At 42.7% G+C, this 22,204-nt stretch overlaps 3 protein-coding genes and 3 non-coding genes across 9 annotated transcripts; 2 read left to right on the plus strand and 4 right to left on the minus strand.

The window, feature by feature from the left end:
* Positions 1 to 388: 388 nt before the first annotated feature.
* On the minus strand, positions 389 to 10,914 carry gigyf2 (GRB10 interacting GYF protein 2). 4 transcript variants are annotated; one of them, XM_077615815.1, is made up of 29 exons: positions 10,803 to 10,914; positions 9,417 to 9,468; positions 9,107 to 9,272; positions 8,873 to 8,968; positions 8,437 to 8,551; positions 7,989 to 8,094; positions 7,785 to 7,825; positions 7,661 to 7,696; positions 7,471 to 7,572; positions 7,000 to 7,205; positions 6,751 to 6,898; positions 6,149 to 6,406; positions 5,907 to 6,064; positions 5,599 to 5,755; positions 5,357 to 5,523; positions 4,993 to 5,087; positions 4,560 to 4,688; positions 4,348 to 4,478; positions 4,152 to 4,252; positions 3,809 to 3,949; positions 3,568 to 3,726; positions 3,192 to 3,446; positions 2,892 to 3,014; positions 2,528 to 2,809; positions 2,014 to 2,213; positions 1,778 to 1,917; positions 1,506 to 1,702; positions 1,057 to 1,219; positions 389 to 988 (listed from the first exon to the last, which is right to left on the minus strand). In XM_077615815.1, the coding sequence occupies exons 2-29, from the start codon at positions 9,452 to 9,454 to the stop codon at positions 921 to 923; spliced, it is 3,978 nt and encodes a 1,325-aa protein (XP_077471941.1). In that variant the 5' UTR covers positions 9,455 to 9,468; positions 10,803 to 10,914; the 3' UTR covers positions 389 to 920. The 4 variants fall into 4 exon arrangements, with proteins under 4 accessions (XP_077471941.1, XP_077471942.1, XP_077471940.1 ...); XM_077615816.1 differs by having other exon boundaries at positions 2,528 to 2,806; positions 5,907 to 6,067; XM_077615814.1 differs by having other exon boundaries at positions 5,907 to 6,067.
* A 968-nt stretch (positions 10,915 to 11,882) lies between these two features.
* On the plus strand, positions 11,883 to 11,954 carry trnap-agg (transfer RNA proline (anticodon AGG)). Its single transcript has one exon. It is a non-coding gene; the product is annotated as a tRNA-Pro (tRNA).
* A 276-nt stretch (positions 11,955 to 12,230) lies between these two features.
* Positions 12,231 to 12,302, minus strand: trnaw-cca (transfer RNA tryptophan (anticodon CCA)). Its single transcript has one exon. It is a non-coding gene; the product is annotated as a tRNA-Trp (tRNA).
* A 318-nt stretch (positions 12,303 to 12,620) lies between these two features.
* On the minus strand, positions 12,621 to 12,692 carry trnag-ucc (transfer RNA glycine (anticodon UCC)). The gene has a single exon. It is a non-coding gene; the product is annotated as a tRNA-Gly (tRNA).
* A 1,627-nt stretch (positions 12,693 to 14,319) lies between these two features.
* Positions 14,320 to 16,144, plus strand: LOC144086053 (transcription factor Jun-like). The gene has a single exon (XM_077615821.1). It carries the CDS (start codon positions 14,687 to 14,689, stop codon positions 15,620 to 15,622), a length of 936 nt encoding a protein of 311 aa, XP_077471947.1. The 5' UTR covers positions 14,320 to 14,686; the 3' UTR covers positions 15,623 to 16,144.
* Positions 16,145 to 16,577: 433 nt separating this feature from the next.
* Positions 16,578 to 20,542, minus strand: tada1 (transcriptional adaptor 1). Its single transcript, XM_077615820.1, has 8 exons — positions 20,378 to 20,542; positions 19,833 to 19,924; positions 19,677 to 19,742; positions 19,237 to 19,331; positions 18,900 to 19,112; positions 18,303 to 18,454; positions 17,911 to 18,067; positions 16,578 to 17,793 (listed from the first exon to the last, which is right to left on the minus strand). Exons 1-8 carry the CDS (start codon positions 20,458 to 20,460, stop codon positions 17,641 to 17,643), a joined length of 1,011 nt encoding a protein of 336 aa, XP_077471946.1. The 5' UTR covers positions 20,461 to 20,542; the 3' UTR covers positions 16,578 to 17,640.
* Between the last annotated feature and the right edge of the window lie 1,662 nt (positions 20,543 to 22,204).

Genomic DNA, 22,204 nt, shown 5'->3' on the forward strand with positions numbered 1-22,204 from the left:
AAAGGATAGGAATTATATTAAAGGAGTTTCACATTGGACACTAAACAGCAATACATACTCCACAAGGAGACGGACAACCATTCACATTCATACCTAGGGGCAATTTACTAGTGTCCAATCAGCCTACCATCCATGTTTTTGTAATGTGGGAGCAAACTGGAGTACCCATAGAAAACCCACACAGGCCCAGGGAGAACCCGGAAATTCCACACAGGTGGATTCGAACCCATACGTTTTTACGAAGCTAATATTGTCATAATTACAAAGGGTAGTCACTTGCTCTATCTGGGTTAAAAACTTTCATAAGAATAATATTCAATCTTGAAAGCACAAAATAAGAAAAAGCACGACTCCAGCAGATGTTTTTTCACATATATTATAATACAGATGCAAGTTGAAAGTTTTATTTATTTTTCTTTTTTTAAACAGCCTAGTATTTTACAAGAAATAGATAACTACTTGGGACTTTTGAACATGTCCTTAAAACAGGACATAAAGTAGGCACCGATCCTTGGGCTCAACTTTGCCATCTTTATCCACCAACAACCAGCTTGATCAGGAAGTGGGTGGGGTGGGAGTAAGGGATTGAGGGTAGAATGTGTTAGACTGGAGGGGTGGATCCAAATTCAATAAATAAAAACAAAAATGATGGATGCGATCTTTGTAACCTTTCCTGTCCAACACTTTACAAAGAGGCCAATTCATAAGATAAATACCTCATTGATTGAATAGTCTCAGGTCAAATTGATGAGTAAAAGACCAAGACCTCAGAGGCCATTTTTTTAAAGATCATATTGGCAGATAACCTCTGCTACTGAGTGAGGGTTTGATGGAAAGACGTGAAATACAGCACGGCAGCTGCGGTTAGAGTTGGGGGCTCGCTTCAAACCATCAGTGGGTGTTCGTGCCGCTCGGCTCCCTTAAAAATCCTCCACGGTCTCAATCTCTCCCATGTTCAGTCTCTCGGATGATGCGTTAACAGAAAAACCTGAAGGTGGAGGAAGCAAAAGTGAAAATGAAGGTAGTATTTTAGAAAACGAATCGAATGGTGCCCACCTAGAAGGCTTGGATCCGCACGGACCATCTTCTGCTTCTTTTTCTTCTTCCCTGAGGTAACAGCCTCAAAGCGCTGCTGCTGTTGTTGATGTTGCTTCTGCTGACCACTTGTATGATTGGTCTGGTAGAGTGTTGATGATCCCGTTCCACCCCAAACAGAATCCTTAGTGAGAAGGAATACATCTGTATTCAAATAGCAAATCCATGTTTTCTTTTCTGTTCCCATAGACGTCCAATACATTTGTTCAAATGGATTGGAGGTCTAGCGTTGTCAATGGGCAACCAATGAGTTGTATGTGTAGTAGTCTGTTTTGTGAATTTGCGTTTACTGGCATTATACAAAAAAAAAACTTTTCAAAGCTACAAATAAAACTTGCACGAGGCAATACAGAACAATGGTACAACCCATGAAGGTCAAAATTGTAAAGGGCAAGTTACAGCTCACTAACCTGCTGCTGTTTGAGGGCTTCCGGTGGGTTCTGCAGCGGCAGCGTTTTCTGCTGATTAGCGTTCCGTTTGGCACGGCGTTCCAGGAACTGCTTGGCAAAGTCCTTAGCCTCGGCCGTGTCCCCGAGGTAGGCCTTGACATAGTCGTTCACCTCGTATGGCGAGTCTACTTCTTTCAGGAACGATGCAAACGTGGGAACTGGGGCGGAAACAACTTAAGATCTCAGACCTACAGTTCTGTAATCCATACTACATATTTTGCAGAACTATTTACCATCCAGATTGTTGGCGGTGTTAAGACTATGCAGCGTGTGCTCACACCACTGCATGAAGCTATCCTGCTGGCTCTTGTTGACTCCTTGGAACAATTTGAGCAACTTTTCTTCCTCCTCCACCTTCTTGTTTGCTCGCCCACTGGAATTAAAGATGACGTAGTTTAAGGGACTAGTTTGGTGTAGACCTCTTAACTCCACTGTATGTGAGTACATTTTGGCAGACTGGATTCCCGACCTGAGATTGGCGTTGCCTTTGGTCTTCTGCGAATTTCCTTTCCTGGTTGGAGGAGGCTGCTGGACGGCCTCCTTAACAGCCTCATCCCAGAATCCCATGTTGGAGTTCTGGGTGTCGCCCCAGATGCTGCTCGAGTCCGAAGCCCAGTTTGGGCAAGGGCTGGTGTTCACTGAAGCCCACACCGAATTGCTTATGGATGTCTGCAATGAGACCGATACAGATACTCACTCGTTCACCCTTTATACAGTAAGTGATTCATTATATTGGGTAATTAAATTTCACATAAATATTACCATGTCCAGTGCCCACTTCCTACAAATACCGGATTTTATTTATGTTTTACTTTAAATGTCAGAAAACTAAAACTGAGATTATTTCCACTGGCAAATGATAAAGGACCGCTCAGTCCCTTGAACTATTTTATCGACAGGATAGTTTCAGCTTGAAATCAATAAATGCATCTTTTCATCCATTTTCATGTCATAACTGCGCCATTATCACAAGTGTTACATACAGTTCTGTTCTGCGGTCGGGTCGGCTGGGCGAAGATGGCATTCTGCGACTGCTGTTGTTGCTGCTGCTGTTGCTGTTGCTGCTGCTGCTGCTGCTGTACTGTTTGCTCCTTCCTCTGTTTCATTTGTTGCGCCTCCTCTCTCTGAATCTCCAGAAGGGATTTGGTAACGGGGGCCTGTTTGGCAGCATGTCCCCAACCGGACAGCTTGGCCTGGGCCTGCTGGGCTTGTTGGAGGGCCTGTTGCTGCTGCAGCTTCAGGAGCTCCTGCTGCTGGCGATGCTGCTACATTGGGGGTGGTGGCAAACATATAATGTCAAAATAATATAGAAACAAGAAGAAAAATAAAAACAGTCAACTGGTGAACCTCTTCAAGCGCCTCTCTTTCTCGCTCCTCTTCCAGTTTCTGGATCTCGGCCAGTGATAGAGTGTTCTGATTCTTGTTGCTAGTGTTGGAAGATTGATGACCCCACTTTGATGACAATGGAAGCTGACAACACAAAAGTGTTGGATTATCTTAACATCACTTGGAAGACAAGTTAAAAAAAAAAATCCCCTTTACTTCTTTGCCACATAATGAGAAAGTCTCGAACAACAAACAATGCCACAGCTGCCATTGTGTTTCGCACTGTTAGTTACAGATTTTGAATTCTCAAAACATCCATACCTTCATTTGTGCAAGCTGCTGCTGCTGTTGGAGTCTCTTAAGAGCCTCCTGTTGCTGCTGCCTCTGCCTTTGCAACTCCTGTTGTCTCTGCACCTCCTGCTCTCTCTTCTTCTGCTCTTCCTGCTGTTGCTGGGCCAGGGCGGCGGCCGCCGCAGCAACGGCCTCCGCAACCGCCGCAGCCTCCTCCTCTGCCCGCTTTTCCTCCTCGCGCCTCTTTAGTGCTTCCAACGCCTCTTGTTTTCTGCGCTCCTCTTCCTGTACAGGGCATAATTAGCAGAATAGGTCAAGTGCCCGCTAGCTTTCAATAATGGTAGTTCTGCAACAGTTGGATGGGCTTTCAACAGTTTGTAGAAGCCGAGCGAGCGGCTGGCTTTACCTGTTTGCGAAGCAACTCCTCCCTTTTCTTCCTCTCCTCTTCCTCTCTTCTCCTCTCCTCTAGTCTTCGCAAAGCTTCCTCCTGCGCCAGTCTCTCCTCCTCCTCCTTCTTTCTACGATGTGCCTCCTCCTGTTCGCGCTGTCGCTGGAGAGCTTCCTCCTACAGATTCACACCGGAGCACCAGTCAGTAATGATTTTGTATGTCATCTATAATTTGAAAAGAAAAGCTTAAACACTCAACCTGTTTTTGCCTGGCGAACTCCTCCTCCTCTAGCCGCTTACGCTCCTCCTCTTGACGAGCCCGCAGAGCCTCCTCCAGACGCCTCCTCTCTTCTTCTTCCCTTTTGGCTCTGATTTCAGCTTCGCGCCTCTCCAGTTCCAACTGATGGATGAGATAAGAATAAAACAAGTGTGGTTTAAAAGTCAAATGGAAAAGATTCTACCCCGCTTGGGACTCTCATTCTTTTTAAGCATATGATAGTAGAGTCTTTTTAGGCAGGCTATTAAAAAAGTGCGACTTATAGTCCAAAAAATACAGACATTTTTGGGGGTTGTGTCACTTTCTAAGAAGGAACACCAAATACCTTGGCAGCCTTTGATTTCTCTAACTGCTGCATTTGCTCAATAGTTGGAGCCTTAGCCATGGAGTCTATGGGCAGGTCCCACACACTGCTGCTATCCCAGGCTGTGAGAAAGACAACAACAACAACAACAACAAAAAAGTCGGTATGACACCTACGAGTAGTAATTGATTTTCAATTTCAAATGAGGTTAACTTACTGCTTGATGTAACAGGCGGTATGTTTGGTGTGCAGGAAGCCTGGGAGGAGGGGTTCTGCATTTCCCATACAGAACCTGAGTCGGGTACCGAAAGGGAACGTGTAACGGGAGGTAGAAGGCCCTCCGATGTTCTGCAAAAGGAGAGAAACAACACTTGGTTACGCCGGCGGAGAATAGGCGCTTTTGATGGGAAAAGTTGAAGTTGTATGGACCTTATCTTGAGAGCTTGATATTGCTGTTGTAGTAGATTGAGCTGCTGTTGGTGTTGCTGCTGCTGTTGAAGGGGAGCAGAGCTCAGTACTGCAGCCTTCTGCTGGGCCACAGCCTGAGCATACTGCTGCCTAAAAGACCAAAACAAAGACATTTCTCCCCTTAATACAGGGCTTTGGAATTTTCCCATGGCGATACATACAGAATGGAGTGTATTTGTGGCCAAAAACGTGACGTTGGGTTAAATAATAATCCACTACTTGTAATGGATTACTTTTACAGTTACACATACACAAGAATAGTTTTTTCTTTCAATGGGTACTAAATGCCTACCCAAAAAATTATTGGGAAGTCATGGTACTCCAGTTACATTTTGTTCATTATTTAAATTTGGTTTAGGTGTGCAACATTGCAGTTCCTTCTTAATGGAGATACCTTAAGAGGTATTGATATTGAAGCTGCTGTAACTGGTAAAGGTTGAGAGCAGTGAGCTCCGGATGCCTCTTCAACCTTTCTTGATCGGCGTCACCCTGCATATACATCACAGGACAAAGACAAATAAAAAAAAAAAACTATTATAATATGCTTAAAAAGTCAAAGTTCATTGTGCATTTGTGGGTTGAATCATTGCAATGTTTGTGAAATAAAATTGACACCAGTTTAGATAATTATTATTATTATTATTTTTTTTAAACGTACTGTTTTTCCAATATCAACGTCAATATCTGACGCCAGGGTTTTCAGACGCCTGTTCTATACTCTGTACGATGTTAACATTTGCATATTTGTGAGGCTGCACCTGTAGAGGTGGAGGCGCAGGGCCCGGCGAGAAAGGAACTCTGCCCCAAATCTTCATCATCTCCCCCAAAGCCTGAAAGATGTCATCGCAGCCTCTTTTAACCAAGAGAGACATGGTAAAGTAACCTGCCTGAAACCATTCTGCCATCTCCTGGTTGCTGAATGGTCCTGACAAGAATATGAGATCATGTTCAAAATGGGCTCACTCAAGTTCATGTACATCATCTGTGTAAATTTTCTTACCCTGTATCTCCCCTTGAGGGTCTTTATAAAACCACTTGAGTGCAGCCTTGTGGGTTAGCGGCAATCCTACAGGTTTGGACTTTTCTGAAGTTTTTGCTGCAAGTCTGTCATCATCCGCCACACTATCCTGCAGATAGGCCACCATCTTTTCTGCCTCCTGGACAAAAATAGGTTGTTATACCTAAAAGTATGGAATCAACATTCTATAGGGTACTCATTGGCCACCACCAATGAGTTAATAACTCTGAGTGCTATTGACAGTGCGATTGGCCCAATCAATTTCCACTACAGCCTATGATTTAAGTTACCTGCTCAAAGTGCTGCAACCCCTCATCTTCATCTGCGTCATGGGACATGACAGCAGAGCTGCCAATGGGGGCTAACACACTTGAAGAAAAGGACAGGGGATTGTTCATTGCCAGGGGGATGTCCAATGGCTGCTGTACGGTTGATAATGGCGTGCGAGCTTCTGCGAGGAACAAAAATGCAGTGGTTCTCTTTTTGTGGGTGTGTTTTTGTCAAAGCACCCCCAGGGGTGAAAAAAAATCACCTATGTGGGTAGTGGCAACATGGGTCATGGGTAGTGACATGCTGTTGGACATGGCGGCATGCAGGACAACATTGCAGAGTTCGGGCGGTCGCTCGAGGGGTGGCTGCCTCTCGGCCGGCCTCTCGAATTCCTCCAATCTGTTGGAATGGCTCGGTGACTTGGACTTGGGGGTTCCATGTGCCTCTGGGATGGGGGGAGCAGCAGGTGATGGAACGGAGGGCGCCGCCTCCTCCGACATTCTGCTTACCCCCGAGAATACTACGAGCACAGAAAAATGACATCTCATAAGTATGAGCATGAACACTGCACACATTTGTTAACCATTGTAATTGATAACAAACAAAAAAGGGAAAAAAGTCTCAGTCATGGTGCGCTGGGCACAGTGATGGATAGGCTTTTAAGCAGCTTTCTCTTGCTTGGTTGATTTTGTGGGCCACTGGCTTTTTGTCTGTGGGTTTCACTAAATGGCTTTCACGTTCCTTTTGCCTTAGCTCAAATAACTGATTGTCTTGCAGCAATTCCCACTGATAATGCCAAGACATTCTGAATGCGGGTTGTATGAAGCGCAACAATGATGCAGCCTGAATTTTAAAGCGTCCAACCTTTTTGGTCAGAATCTTGCTTGGCCTCTGTTTCTGTCTCTTTGGTCTCCTTGAGCTGACTGTCTTCTTCCTCTAGCGCCTCTTCACACTCTTCCAAGGGTTTAAAATGCAATTCTGCCTCTTCCAGGATGGGCTCTTTGGAAGCTTTCTGCTAAGGCAAAGGACGGTTACGCTCTCTTCGCTGAAGACTAAAATAATCACAACTGATTCTTTGAAATCTCCTAATCTTGAGGGATTGTGTTTGCTTGCCTTGTGTGAGAGAAAAGCCCCCGACGAATCAAAGGTGCCCGCCTCCTCGTCCGCGTCCTCCAAACACCACTCGGGCAGAGCGTCCCTATCGTCGTCCAGGCTGCCGCTGCCCGACCGCGGTCTTCTGTAGCTGCGTTCGTCGTCTCGCGCGTCGAATTGTATGCGGCGCCGCTGCTCCGGATGCCACGCTGAACTCCGAGCCCCATCTAGTATGAAAAAAAGAAATAAACAAAACACACAGGTTTTCTTGAGTAAATTGTCAACATTTGCTTCACTGATTAAGGCAGTGACTGTAATATTTAAGTTTTTAAATTACTGCTCAGTGAGTGGTAGTATACAGTGGTATAAATGATGTTGCATCTTTTAAAAAGTAAATACTTAATAAAATAAAAGCTTCCAAAACGATTTTATATTCAACTATGTAAACATAAATCACTTCATTTATCATATATCATCCTAATAAATCCTCACCGTTCTGATCATCACGAGAGGTACGCCAATTTTCACTCTCTGAGCGCGTGAAGTCATGTTTTCTCGGTAAGGTCACCCCAGCATCATCGTAATTGTTTCGAACTGTGGAGATAAAATAAGAAATTGGGGCAACTGGTTAGGGGTGTGATTTCTATTTCACTTTAGCTATGATGGGACGGAATGATCTTACCGTGGTTCACCTGAAAATGCCCAGAGGCAGCAGCATCTACATGCAGAAAGAGAACACCAAGATAAGCAACTGTTTGCCCCCAATTTCAGGAGGTATTATTTGAATAGGTTATTACAAGACTAACCAGGGTCTTTTCGACCTGGCTTTTCAAACCTCCTATCGCCCCTGTTGGGAAGAAAAAAGAAAAAAAACACCATAGTAACTTGGAAAGTGTTTGTGAAAACACACCAAGGCGATGAATTATTAAAAGGTACATGAAACTTTTCCTATTTGAATGGCTCCCTAAAGCTGGGTCCAAACTTGTAAAACCAAATGCATGTGTCAGTACCTTTCCTCCCAGCTCTGGGAGCGATGCATTTCCCTGCCCCCACGGCCAAAACCTTCCACATCATCAAAACTTCTTTGATAAAAGCCCCCGTCGCCTCTTCCTCGGCCTGAAAACAACAACAGACGCAGATTGAGGTGCAAGTTTTACTTCATTGGCTGCCCACCAATTCAGGGCGTCTCCCACCTGTTGCCCGTAGTGAGCTGAGATAGTCTGCAGCACCCCCGGCGACCCATGTTCAGAAAATAAATGAATGAATAAATGACTGTTGCCCGCCCATCCCAGTCAAAAAGAATGTCCAATTCATTTTAACCGAAAGAGGCTTGCAGCGAATAATCGCCTCAATGGCATTTCAACTATTCGCAGTTGGTGCTGCTCCTAAAATGTGCACCCGCAACATTAAATTACAGCAGCAGCCATAAAATCAAAAAGGAAATAAGAACGTGCATACCTCTACCCCTTGAAGTACTTCGGCCCCGAGGAGCCCCCACTACCGGACCTCCACCGCTCCCTCGCCCGTTTACCCGACGGACAGCTATGCTGTTTACAGACATGGAGAAATTTCTCTGCAAACATAAAGTGAGGAGTACAATTGTTGAACTTTTATTTTATTTTTTTAAAATGCTTGAACATGTTCAAAAAGACAATTCTAGAAATAAACAGAATATTATAAATACTTTGAGTGATTTACTGCCATCGTTTCTTTAACTTGTTTCATTTCTTTTAAATGGAAACACAAGTGTGTCATGTGACCCCTAATGTAATAGGCGTGGTAAAAATGAAAATGGCATGACATCAAGTGAAATTTAAAAAATGAGATTTGAGCTAATGGGTGAGTTTGCGGAAATAATGACATTTTTCCCTTGAGAAAAGTCAGGCAGTTTTACCTGTTCTTCCTCTGTAAAAGAAACAAGTGCTAGAGGCAGCAAAGGCTCCTCTTGCAATATGGGCAGGAACTCCTTATCATGCAAATCTATAGGGATCTAGCAAAAGATAAAGATCAACAGAGAAGACTTGAGTAAAACCCCAATTTATCAATTCATGTTATTTCTTTGACGGGTGCATTTGGAAGCACATGGATCACTGTACTGAAAATGTGTGAATTACTTAGGATCTACTACCTTGTTGTCTTTTACATAAAGTGCTAACATTTCTTCTCTTCCGTAACGATAGTCTGCAAGCTTGTACTTTGGCAATACGGGAGAGAGGGGTGGTGAGGGAATGGTGCTACTGCTAATTCCACCTCCACCAATGCCGCCACTTCCACCTCCAGACAGGGCACGGAGCCTATATGGAGCAAAAAGGTTAGTGAATGACTGAATAGAAGGCTGGGAGGGGGCATGTCTGAACATGCACGAGTAGCGAGCAACGACTCTCGTTTGAAAAACAAGAAATAAATCACTGGTATTGATTACGAGGATGCGAATTTACCATTCTGGTCCAAAGTTAAGTGTCTGGGTCTCAGCCATTCTTTCTTGAATGTCTAGAAATGCATAAGAAAAAGGAGAAAATGAATCAACCAGACGTCCTGTACCTATTCTCGTTGTTTGGAAAGAACAGTAAGAAAACAAAAACAAAACAGGAATGTATTTTCTCGATCAACCAATTTTATGGTAAGCGATGTCCCAGCCCACCCCACCATAGGGCCCATCCCACTGACACACACACACGTGTACAATTTCAATGTGCTAAGGCTATTTTAGCCATCGGAGTGAGGGTGACTACATCAAACACTTGTAATTGACATGGGAAGTAGTAGTAACTTAAGGAAAGTACGAAGGCGTGTTGTTGTCTAGGTAATTGGACATAACTTGCCACATTCATATCGAGTTGCTATTAAAGGATTCACAAATGGCAAGAGGGCGACAGCCTACTCACAATCCCACTCACTAGATGGAAAACCAGGACAAACCACGAGTAATTGGCTAGTTAACGCAATAATTCCCAAAGAAGGTGAGAAATGTCGCAAATAAATGAAGTCAGCAGAGCGACAAATTGGGGTGGCGATGTTATTTGGACACACGTCTAGTCGTGTTGTAATAACATATAAGGAAACACTCACTACACCGTGAATGGCCGCTCAGCAAGCAAAGTTGTTCGGACCATAAAATCCACCACCAGTGACACGTTTAGGAAATATTCGCTCATAAACAGTCAAAACGAGTCGTACTAAAAAGGCACATGGAGCATTTCTGTAGTGTAAATCACAACCACGTTGACACGACTTCATTTCCAATTGGTTCAATTTTATTACGGTACCATATAGCGACAATGACACTCGAGAGAGTGAAAACGCGTGTCCTAACATTGTAGATGAGCCTTCTTAAGATGTGTAATGGTGAATTATTTCGATGACGACGAGGCTAGTTGGAGGTTTTTGGAAGACACTTTGATGCCACACCAGAGCTAACCCGATCGTTAGCCACTATGCTAAAAAAAAGAAGCTAACTGCAGTTGACCAAGTGTACAGCGTTGAATCTCAGCGAGTGGACTCCAAGCAGCCCAACTAAGACATTGTGACATCCACACACGTTAGCACGCGCTCCCCCACTTAGACACGTTCTTTTACGACAATTATAGAGACAATAATAATCGCGGCATTGACCCTATGGCACAAGTTAATCCCACAATCCTGGAATGCTAACAGGTTAGCTCACTAGCTTTTTTGGGGGGGACAGAGGCCTCTCGGAGTAAGCACGGACGAGGCTTCGTAACAGTTCCCACAAAAAACAGCCCAGATCGTCTCGATGTGAGACTTGCGACGTGGCACTTTTAGCCGTTTCTTGCTTGTAGTGCGTTTAACTTTGGCTGTCTTACCTCTGCTTGATGTGACAGCGCAAGGTTTTGAATTCGAGTACTAATGTGTGTATGTGTGTGTATCTATCTCTCTCTCGCTCTCTCCCTCTCACCCCCACCCTCCCTATACCACTCGCTCACCCCTCCCTCCCTCTCTTTCACAAGATGGCTGCGCAAAGTAGAGTCACATGATCACAGATAGAATCCATACATGGCGCGTTGCTGTGAATTCCCACTGCAATTCTAGGCAGGACCCGGCTCTACTGCAATCTGATTGGCTTCTGCAGCCACCCAGCAATTCTATAATTGGCGTCTATATCCAAAGCGAAAAAGCAATAATACTACTACTGTAACTGCTGTTGTAGATATCACAATATATAACTAACTAGATATCTGACTCGCTCGGTTTCACCAATACAGACGAGCGTCGTCAGGTGTTTGTCATTTTGTGTCGGTGGCGTTGGCTATTTTTAAATAACTATGTTTTTCGTAAACATTACAGATGCAGTTAATAACCCATTGCTTGCCATCGACAATGATATACGTCCGATTAATTTAAACTTCTACCAGTATTTTACAGTCAAAATGAATTGGACGTCTAGCGTCGTCAATGGCAGCCAATAATTTCCACTGCGGACTTAAAATGAATCCCAACTTTTGATTTTCAATATGAATATTAGGCACGTTTGTGGGGATTGTTATAAACCAAAATGTTTATAATTCCATCGTGAATTCAGACAGTTGAGTGTACTTCATTGGACAAAATATACGCAAGATGGTCACCAATTATTTACGCCGTCTACTCCGCAATCATAGATCTAGCCTTATATATCTGATATCTGTTACTTCAGCAATATGATTATGGCACGTCATGCCTAGATACAGCAGCCAATAATATTGCAACCGGGCGTGTCTAGCCGACAAAAAGTGGCCAATGAAGCTGATATTGTCTACGGAGTGAGACTCATCTTTCAAGTATTAGGCAATAGTAATGACGAGCATTCACATTCAAAATGAAGACTATTTTCTTTAATTTGTTTATTTTCAACTGCTAGAACCTTCTGTATTTTTTAAAAGTGTATTGCCTGTTCACTCACGCCTGGCTCGTTGGTCTAGGGGTATGATTCTCGCTTAGGGTGCGAGAGGTCCCGGGTTCAAATCCCGGACGAGCCCTCTGTTTTACCACCATTTGACCAAAGGAGCGTTGAATTCTAACATTTACCATTTATTTCCACTCGGCATTGATAAACGTTTTGATACATACGTAATTCGCTCTTTAATTGCGTCAAACGCAGGAATAGTTCTCAAGACAAAATAAGTACAATTACAGTTGGTTGAAAAATACTTGTAAATTGAATGCACTGTCTGTTACCTTGAATAGTAATTCTATATAGTATATATTTACGTATATGTAGTATGTTAATTTACGTATCGTCTTGAACAAAAAAATGACCCCGACGTGATTTGAACACGCAACCTTCTGATCTGGAGTCAGACGCGCTACCGTTGCGCCACGAGGTCTCGATCAAAATATGAAAAGCATAGGTTTTAAAACAATCACAGTCTATTAATATATTCTGTTAACTTTTTGGAGCTATCTAATTTCTATAGGATAATCGACATGTATCTTGCTTCAATCTTGATTTCCAACATTTAATCAGGATTCATTTGCTCACGGATTAGATTCGTGTCGAAGATGCAATTTAACTTTCACTGAGTGGCAATAGCCATTGCAGTCTGCAAAGATTTTAAGATATGTATGGCAGAAGGAGAAACGTGAGAAAAACATGACAATACGTAGTCCAGAATATAATTGTAAAAATAATAGAAAAAGCTTTCTGCGTTGGCCGGGAATCGAACCCGGATCAACTGCTTGGAAGGCAGCTATGCTGACCATTATACCACCAACGCCTCTGACGAAACACGGTTCAAGTTCTTTTTTGTAGAAAATAACAACTGGACACCAATTCTGCTACAATGTTTCTATTTTTTGTATTTGTGGACAAAATAGTGTCCTATTTAATCAAATATCACTTAATAAGATTTCTAAATTGACGTTCAATCAAGATCAGTAAACGTAATGTAAATAAATTGTACATCAATTGTGGTCCACAGCATCTGATGAGTTGAGATCCCTTCAACACTATTTTCTGCGAAATAAAAACAGAAATGGTAAACTTCCACCATGGCTGTTCCACACAAAGAACCCTTATTTCCAATAGTTCTTCACTACATCCTGTCCTAACCCCATTGTGTTCTTTTCTTAGAGTTAAAAGGAAATAGTACTCTGTGTTTTGTGGCCCAGTAGTGAGCAAGTGAGATGGTGTGAGGAATCAAACAGAAAGACAGGAAGAAACAGATGGTCTTCAAAAAAAGAACACGAACATTGTCTGAACTTTCAACTCTCTCACTCACGACTTAGTTTGTGTGTGGGCACGCTTGCGAGCATTTATACGGCTGAGGGCCAATCCATATAAACTGGATGGACCTCAATGACTGTCACCAAACATGGTCAGTTTAATCTCTTTATCACAGCTATTTCTTCCATCTTTCGCAGTCTTTTTTGACGCAAATTCAAAAATACTTGAATTCATTCCCTAGAAGGCCATGCAAATAACTGCACAGCCACACAATCCGCGTCGCTAAATCCTCTTCCAAAGATGCAAAAATATTCAAACTAGTACATGTAAAATATGATCGTTCTTGCTATGCGCTACCATGATGCAATGCTAGAAATGTGAATAATGTCATCACGTAAGATCGAATGGTTAGCGCAATATACGCATGAGACCTTAATTAAGAGACATAATGTATTATTAATTATCAAGGCAATTAATTATTAGTATTAGGCCCAGTGGACGAGTGGTTGGCGTGTCAGCCTCACAGTTCTGAGATAGAGGGTTTGATCTCAGGTCCTGACCTTGCTGTGGGATGTTTCCATGTTCTCACTGGGCTTGTGTGGGTTTTCTCCAGGTACTCTGGTTTCCTCCCAAATCTCTAAATCATCCATACTGAAATCAGTTTTGATACCACACCCAAAGATTTGTGTAAACACAGCTGTCGTGCCTAACTCAACAAAAACTATGCAAGCAATTGTTACAATATTGTATACAATATATTTTATAATATACTTGCTACCTGTCCACGATCCACCCAAAGTAAAAACCACTGACCCACTTTTGTCACCAGACCAACCAATAGTAAAGAGAGAACAACCAGATTGCCACAAATTTGTGCAAATGGACTTGCAACCACCTATGTTGACGATTTAGAACTACATCTAGAAGACGTTTCAAAGTTGACGCTTGTTTTTAAAAACGCTTACATTTAAAAGACTAATTTTCAGTAACGAATGAGCGGGTAACTAAATATTCAAAAACACATAACGTAATCCCAGAGTACATTGCTCCACTGTCTGCATTACCTAATCCCACAATACACCGCGGGGGGCGGGGACAGGGCTTGTTGTCGGAGCAACCCCCATGTCAGTAGCTAGACCCCGCCCAACGAATCCCCTACGGCCAATAGGAACCCTCCAAAATGACATCATTGTTATTTTCAGGAGAGCTGCAGCTCAGAGGTGGATAAAGTTCGTCTCCACGTTGGAACTGATAGAAAATAGTATCCCAAATCAGGCACTATTTTACCTGTTTGAGGGAAAGGATCGACCTTAAGAGAATATTTTATCGGACATTTCCTTCCGGGTGGTGGTAAAACGACGCCTTTTAATCGATGCTCGCGCCGTCAGCAAGAGAAAAGTTTTCTCGGGACGGCAAGTTGTCAAGCGATTCCAACTTCAACAAAAGGCGGACTGCGTCACAGGGCCGAAGCAGGAAAGTCGTATGTAAACAGTGGACTTGTTTTTTTCAAAGTGAGAAGGCCTCTCCTCGAGTGACTCAAACTTCATGTCCGGGAAAATGGAAGCAACGTTCTACGACGACGCCGTGAGCGCGTCCAACCCTCACCACGACGGGGCGAGGGTGTACGGCTTCAACACGAAAGCCCTCAAACAGTCAATGACCCTCAATCTGAACGACCCCCGGAACTTCAAACCCCACCTAGGATCTAAAGCCTTGGACATTCTCACGTCCCCCGATGTAGGTCTGCTAAAGCTGGCCTCCCCGGAGCTGGAGCGCTTAATCATCCAGTCGTGCACGGGGCTGACGACCCCCACCCCGACCCAATTCGTCTGTTCCAACAGGAACATCACCGACGAACAGGAGGGCTTCGCCGAAGGCTTCGCCAAGGCTCTGGCCGACCTCCACTACCACCAGATGAGCAGCGCCCCCCCTCCACAGGCGCCGCAGAGCACGGGGGCGACATCCGGCTCCTCTTCATCCGACACCGGCGAGAATCCGTACAGCTGCACGGTGCGTCCGGAGCCTCCGGAGTACACCAATTTGAGCAATTTTAACCGATCCGGTTCCACCAGCGCTGGACCCCCGACCTCCTGTTACCCGGCGCCTCCGCCGGGTCCCCACGTGGACCACCAAGCGCAGAACCCGAGGCTGCGTTCCCTAAAAGAAGAGCCGCAGACGGTGCCCGAGATGCCCGGGGAGACGCCGCCGCTCTCCCCCATCGACATGGAGAACCAGGAGCGGATCAAGGCCGAGCGGAAGCGCCTGAGGAACCGGGTGGCCGCCTCCAAGTGCCGAAAACGGAAGCTGGAGCGGATATCTCGTCTGGAGGACAGGGTGAAGAACCTCAAGAGCCAGCATACGGAGTTGGTTTCGTCTGCCAACGTCCTGCGGGACGAGCTGGCTCTGCTCAAGCAAAAGGTCATGGACCACGTCAACAGCGGCTGTCAGCTCATCTTGACACAGCAGCTCCAGGCTTTCTAGACTCCCGGCGGGGGTGCATGATGGGACATGTCTTGGGGGACCAAATAACTCCGAGCGGCCGGAAATCGAAATGATCGTCAGCTCAGGCACTTTCTACATACTTCCAACTTTTCTGCAGACACTCGACATTGCTCGATTTTTAGTGAGGATATGATGCAGACAAATGATGACGTCAAAATTGTTACACTTGGGGTTCTCTTACTCTTTTGAAATTCTCCATCCGATACTGACGTGGAGCATCGGCAGACCCTTTACCCCGCCAATATGATGTCAAACAAATTGCAATAAATAACGTTGTTAGATGCACTTGTACAGTAACACTAACATTGTCCAACCTCTACGCACTCAGGTGTGATGCGTTTACTGACTTTAACCTGCCTTACTTACTCGTATTTCTCACATCGATGCAACTTTTGGGATGCAGGTCAGGCGCAACTCATGTTGGGCGTGAAATATTTGTACGCTGTTTTTTTGAGCACTTCACCATTGTACATATGACTAAATAAAATGTTGGCCTCGAAACTTTTGTGCATTCTTAACCCTTAGTAGGGCAAGTGACCATTTCTAGTCATTAAAATAAAACAGACTTGTCATTCACATATGTGAACACCACATTTTGGGTCACGTTGGCCACAATGTTAACTTTTAGTTTTGTACAAGTGACCCAAAATCTGATGTCCACATGTGTTAACTTGACACACTTAAAATCGAGTGCGTGGGGGTACAGAAACACAGTCACTTCCAGTACATCGTAGTACATACGTCAGACTTGAAAGGCGACAAGAGCTCTGATTGGCTGTCTGTGTACCGGAAGCGAGGGGTGACTCCCCATATTCGGTAATAGGCCCTTTCACAGAGTGATGTCTCGTGAGTCACTGTCTCGTTTAAAAGTGATGCACACCAAACCCACTCTTACATTAATTTCATCAAACAAATCATTTCATTGCCCCAAACATGTAAACAGAAATTGTTTTATTCCCTGGGTGTAAAAATATAAATGGATAATTTGCACAGACAGAACTGCCAACAAACTGACTTGAATCAAAATATTTTCAGAAAAGTAAACATGCTTTAAGAGACGAAAAAGAAAGCAGCCTCATTTCGGATTTATACTCCCACGCACTTTTTAGACTGCAAGGTCTTAGGATTGTTTGAGTTAATTTATGTTGGCATGTGAATGTGTCACATTATATTTAACTTTACCAATTTTGGCCACATATATATTTATCCCCATAAACCTATATACCTATAGTACTATATGTTTTGTTCCAGCACATAAAGGTCTTTCCAGATTTGGGGAACATTTGATATCTCATCCTTCAAATTTGAAGTAATCATGGATAATACAAAAGCATCCTATGCTGACTTGACACTAGTTTTCTAAAAGAATGGGTGAACCTAATTTATGCATTCTCTCCTTTTTTCATGTTTTACAAAATAGTTAGCCTTGACTGAATATCTTACAAGAACAACTAGATGAACACTAGCTTCTATTCCTGAGAAGACTAACATTAGTGTGGAATTGCAACCCTGTTACTGCAATTACAAAATTAACTAAACTAAAAAAGGCCATTGATCTGTAAACTCAGCAAATCAAAGTTTTATATTTATTACTGATTGTTAAAAAAATATGTAGCAGAAAATTGAAAATTCTGAAATGACCCACTGAATACCCCAAACAAAAGTTTTATTTTATCTACAGATTAATACCTTTCATCTTAAATCTCTGTTAAAAGAGTCAGGAACATTATTCCTTCTTGGAAGGAGCATTAGAGATGGTGCTAACTTCTGAAAGCTAACACATAACTGAAACTTAACCCTCACCGTGGAGGATTATACACAGTCACGTGGCCACCAACAAATACTTTTGTTTCATCTTGATCCTCTTTCTGTGAAACAAAAGTGGTTATTTCCCCACACGTGAGCCAGCATATAGACACGCTAGCGTAAATCCATCCATTTCCCCCAGAGAACAAACCCTGATTTCCACTGAACACGGCATTTGGATTGTGCTGCTTTCAACTGATCAGCACACTGTCTTTGCTCGCAAATCGCTGCCGGTGTACGTGGTCCTGCTCGAGTTCTTCATGACTGGGGTGCCAGAGTCGCGATAAGATGCGCTCCATATTGAGCGCGTACATGGTGTGAGAGGGCATCACTCCGTGATGAACCTGGAGCACAAAATAATGGCAGAAAACATAAACATCTCCCAATTTTGACCATCTGCCAAGTACCTCAATCTAAAAAAACTTAAGTAATTGACGCCAAACTATGCTAATGAGTCTGACCTGTAGAGCCTCCAGGAGGTCAAACATGGTGACAGGCGGTAGGGCTGTGTGGAGACTGTGGGTAGAGCAAGCCAGCAAGTGAACAGCTTGCTGTTCAGCCTCATCTGGGGAGATTTGAGGGGGTGGGCCAGGAGGGAGAGAAGCACTTGGAAGTGGGCTGAAGGAAGCAAAAGAAAAGTATCTGATGGAGTAAATGCAAGCCTGATAGTATCATATTAACAATGCAACATGCCACTTTTAACTCGTTTTCTGCCACTGATCCGATAGTTCAATCCATTTGAACTGGGAGGTCTGGCTGCCATCACTCCACACTTGCCAAGTTAAAATGGGCCGGACATCTATCACCATCAATGGCAGCCAATAGGATAAACACATTGGCTCTTGGCCCCTACCATTCAGAGACGCTGTGATATGCAGCAAGGCTGTTTTTCAGGTAAGGCTGTGGAGTGACATCACTGCCGAAAGCGTAAGGAAAATGGCCATCCCGTAAGCGGTATGCTTTCCTCCGGGAAATCACAGCAGTCAAAACGTCTTTCAAATGGTGCTGGAAGAGAGCAAAAGTGCAAATGCGGTTTCTGTCCTTCATTTCCTCAAAGTCTAATAACCCTGTTACATTGTCAAAGCAATGGAATATTGTAACGCAATTGAAAAAAAAAAAAAATGCAAATATTTGATGGACAGTAATTCAAAAGTAAATGCCTAAACTGTTACATGTTGCAGAGGATGAGATTTTAAAAAGACAAATCAAGTCTTGAATGGTTTGGGCAAGTATTGTAAACATGACATTATAATATAATAATGGCATTATATTTAGAATGGAAAAGATTGATCGTTTTATGAACAGGGAAGGAGTTATGGTGTGGAGTTTGGAAAACTATTCCTCAAAAAACAAGACTTTCAAGCTTTCTAATACAACTACCAATGTAGTCAAATGGGTAATTGATACAAACACTCATGCAAAAATGTTACGGTCTTCCTTTCCAACTTACCTCCACAGAGAAGGTCATTAGACTAACCACTTCTTCTGTGATATTATCCAGGCCCAACTCGAAGGCCGTCACCATCATACGAGCCTCCAGTTGACCCCGTGTGGGCAAAAGCAAAGTGTGAGCGCTGAGTCGGAGCTCCTCATCCTCACCAACTGCGTCACGTGGGCTAAATGGCTGTGCGGCGCTCAGGGGATTCTGAGGCTGAAAGCGATGCTGAGGAATCAAAGAGGGTACACATGTAAACCAATGCTCAATGCCAGTGACCTGAAACGACATTGACTCATAAATTCCGCACTCCATTTTGGTGACACTAAACATAAGGGAGTGAAATACTCACATCAAATTTCTGTCTCGAGGAACATTTCTTCTTTCCTTTAGGTTTGCCTGGTTTTAAAGCAGACCCACCTTGCCATTGCAATTGTCCAGGGCCCTCTAAAGGACAGAAAATCAATATTTGTGCCAACTACAATTGTTCTTCAATGACACATACAATAAAGCATGGTATGTTGCCACACGGTGACTAAAGCCTTCCATTTAAATAACAATTAACATTGCAAATGCAATTCAATTAAAAAAATACACAGTACATTCAAATGGGGACCACTGACATCTCGACCATAAGCAATCATATGCATGAAACAGCTTAAGATGCTGAAAAATTACTTCAGTGACTTTTTATATCATCTTTATCCAGCATTGACTATCATAATTTAGTCGTAAAATGATATGCCTTCATTGGACATATACATACTGTATTTAAAGATTATATATACTAACCCGGAGTGGAAACAATGATCTGGCAGCGTGTCAGGATTGCCAGGAGGAAGTCATTGTGAACATGGACTGTACAGAGTGGAAGACGTTGTGCAAAATGGAAAGATTGTTCTTACTTAGGGAAAAAACTGCATATTTAAATAATGATAATGTACAAACCATTTTCCTGTGCCAGCAAACGTCGTGCTTCAGTATCAAACTCTTCCTTGCTTATTTTCTGTTTGAACCATAGTTTCAGGTTTGCCCAGTAACTGAATGGACAAAGAACAATTGACATAAATAAAACAATCATAACCTATGTTTTGATTAACTCATTAGCTTTTTTCGCAGTCCCAGGTAAATTAGATTAGACGTCTATCGCCATCAATGGCGTGACCAATCGTTGCTCGCCTTCCCAGTTCAAATAAATAGGCTATCGTCGTCAATGGCAGCTGAGGAGTAAATTAAGAGTAACATAGCCAGGCTGAACTGTTTCCAGTGGAAAACCAATGTGTCTTACCGAAAGCTACACAGAGAGAGTTATCGAATAAACCACAAGAACATTTCACGAGACTCCAAGAAGCATAAGCTATCAAACACACTGGCATCTAGTTGCGAGTGTAAACCTGCAAATTTAAACACAGATAAACCAGGGCTAAACCATGATAAATGATCAAAAACACTAGACTAAACCCCACCTTACCAGATAGTAGCAATCCACTTACTGTTTCACATTTTCACCAATTGCATCAGTTAAATTCTTCTTAGCGATTTCAAGCTCACTAGCATGAGATGCCATAGCGTTCATTGACACAAGTTATACGTCATTACTCAGCGACTATTTTTATTTGTATTGGACAATTGTATTGGATCCCAGCGCAAGAGACTAGATGATTAAAAATAAAATAAACCTTGACCTGTATCTTTTGATTGTACAGTGCGTTGGTGATTATTATTATAGGTTCACATTTAGTGTTTTGAAAACGAAAACAAAACAGCATATGAAACGTGTAAAAAACTAACCACTAGAAAGCAGCAAAGAGTCATTAAATTGTCCTTCCGAGAGAGCCCAATACGTTTGAATACACGTCACTATTTAATCATTGACATTAATATTATGCAAAAAAATGTATGTATTTATAACCTATCACTAATACTTTGATTGCACGTTTTTATTGTTTCACATGAATTTAAGAACTGATTAGTATCTATATGCATTCTTCCCTGGTTTTGGAATGTACTCTTTATGGTCACATTTTACCAGTAAAATATAATGTATACATTGGGATTATTTCTCATTGATGCACAACATATATATCAGAAATTACACTTTCAGCAACCTTCACCAACTTGAAATTATTTGCCTTACTGAATGTTTCTTGGCTGACATCCCGTCCGGTTGTTGGAATGTGTTATTTATATCATCGTGAAAGTAGTTTTTGTTGGCTACTTTACTGCTAAAAAGTTACCAAAAAAAAGATTTATTATCTGCCTGTCTTCCCTTTAAATAACCCTTCTGATAAATTATCCAAAATATTTGGATAGTGAAGTAGGAAAAGGTTACCGTTTGTCAAATATGTGAAGCTGTCCACTGTAAGGGTATTTTTTGGAGATTATGTCTGCATTGAAATTATGCATTTTACCAATCATCTCCCTTCCAAATACACACACATTGAGGCTTATTTTTCCCTATTTCTAAATATATTTGATGAAGAGGGAACACCTACCTACTTGTGGGGCCAGCAGAAGGTTGGGGAACACATGTCAAATGACTGCAGTGCACATAGTTGTACAGTATGTCACATAAATGCCTGTTTCTTTCTTATCACAACATAAAGGTCAAGCCAAAATATCATAAGATTATATATTGTTATTCTTCCCTCACTCTCTTTCTAGAGGCTCCTGTGTTTGCGATGAATAAACAGTTGCGTAGTCCTTTGGTGCTCATGAAGTCTTCAATAAACTTTATCACATAAACTCTGGAATCAAATTTCCCAGCCCCAACAAGATCTTTCTGCTTTTGAGGCGACGAATGTTGATTTTAAAGTGTCCTGTTTACTATGTGATCATGTAAGGAAATTCAATGAAAAGAGCATGTCCTGTCATGTAATAGTGGAAACTGTGACTGTCTGGGTACTAACAGACATGTTTAATCACGTGCCTGCTAATAGGCTGCTGAAACTGCACTGGTATTCTTCTGTTTGTTTTAGCTGGTTTGTATTCGTTGCATGGTTAACGTGTCCCTACAATTAAACAAACCTCTGTTAAATAAATCTAATTTTCACAATCTCAGCACTTGCCTCCGTGTTTCACAGCAACACGGAAAATCACTTGTACAAACTTGCAATGGAAACTGCATCAGTGTGTGGCAGACTGAGCCTTCCCAGATCCTTTCAAATGATTATCCATTTTAAACAAGTGTCTGTTCAGCTTTAAATCAAAAGGGCATATAAGAAACAACATTCTTAGGTGGTTGAACTGCTTCACTCCAGGCATAAATTAGTCGTGGTGCTTATTTTCAGTAAAAACAGCTTCACATCCTGTCAGTTGAT

The sequence above is a fragment of the Stigmatopora argus genome, chromosome 12, assembly GCF_051989625.1.
Source record: "Stigmatopora argus isolate UIUO_Sarg chromosome 12, RoL_Sarg_1.0, whole genome shotgun sequence".
Lineage (NCBI taxonomy): Eukaryota > Metazoa > Chordata > Actinopteri > Syngnathiformes > Syngnathidae > Stigmatopora > Stigmatopora argus.

Bases quoted from the DNA above. Each gene is read 5' to 3' on its own strand.
- gigyf2 (XM_077615814.1), bottom strand. From the start codon at position 9,454: ATGGCTGAGACCCAGACACTTAACTTTGGACCAGAATG. The intron at 8,095-8,436 runs GTATGCACGTTC...TGTTGTTTTCAG, and splicing joins AAGTACTTCAAGGGGTAGAG to GCCGAGGAAGAGGCGACGGG. The intron at 5,524-5,598 runs GTAAGAAAATTT...TATTCTTGTCAG, and splicing joins CCCTCAAGGGGAGATACAGG to GACCATTCAGCAACCAGGAG.
- LOC144086053 (XM_077615821.1), top strand. From the start codon at position 14,687: ATGTCCGGGAAAATGGAAGCAACGTTCTACGACGACGCCGTGAGCGCG.
- tada1 (XM_077615820.1), bottom strand. From the start codon at position 20,460: ATGAACGCTATGGCATCTCATGCTAGTGAGCTTGAAATCGCTAAGAAG. The intron at 19,743-19,832 runs GTTTGTACATTA...CACTCTGTACAG, and splicing joins TTTGCTGGCACAGGAAAATG to TCCATGTTCACAATGACTTC. The intron at 19,332-19,676 runs GTTAGTATATAT...TCTGTCCTTTAG, and splicing joins GATCATTGTTTCCACTCCGG to AGGGCCCTGGACAATTGCAA.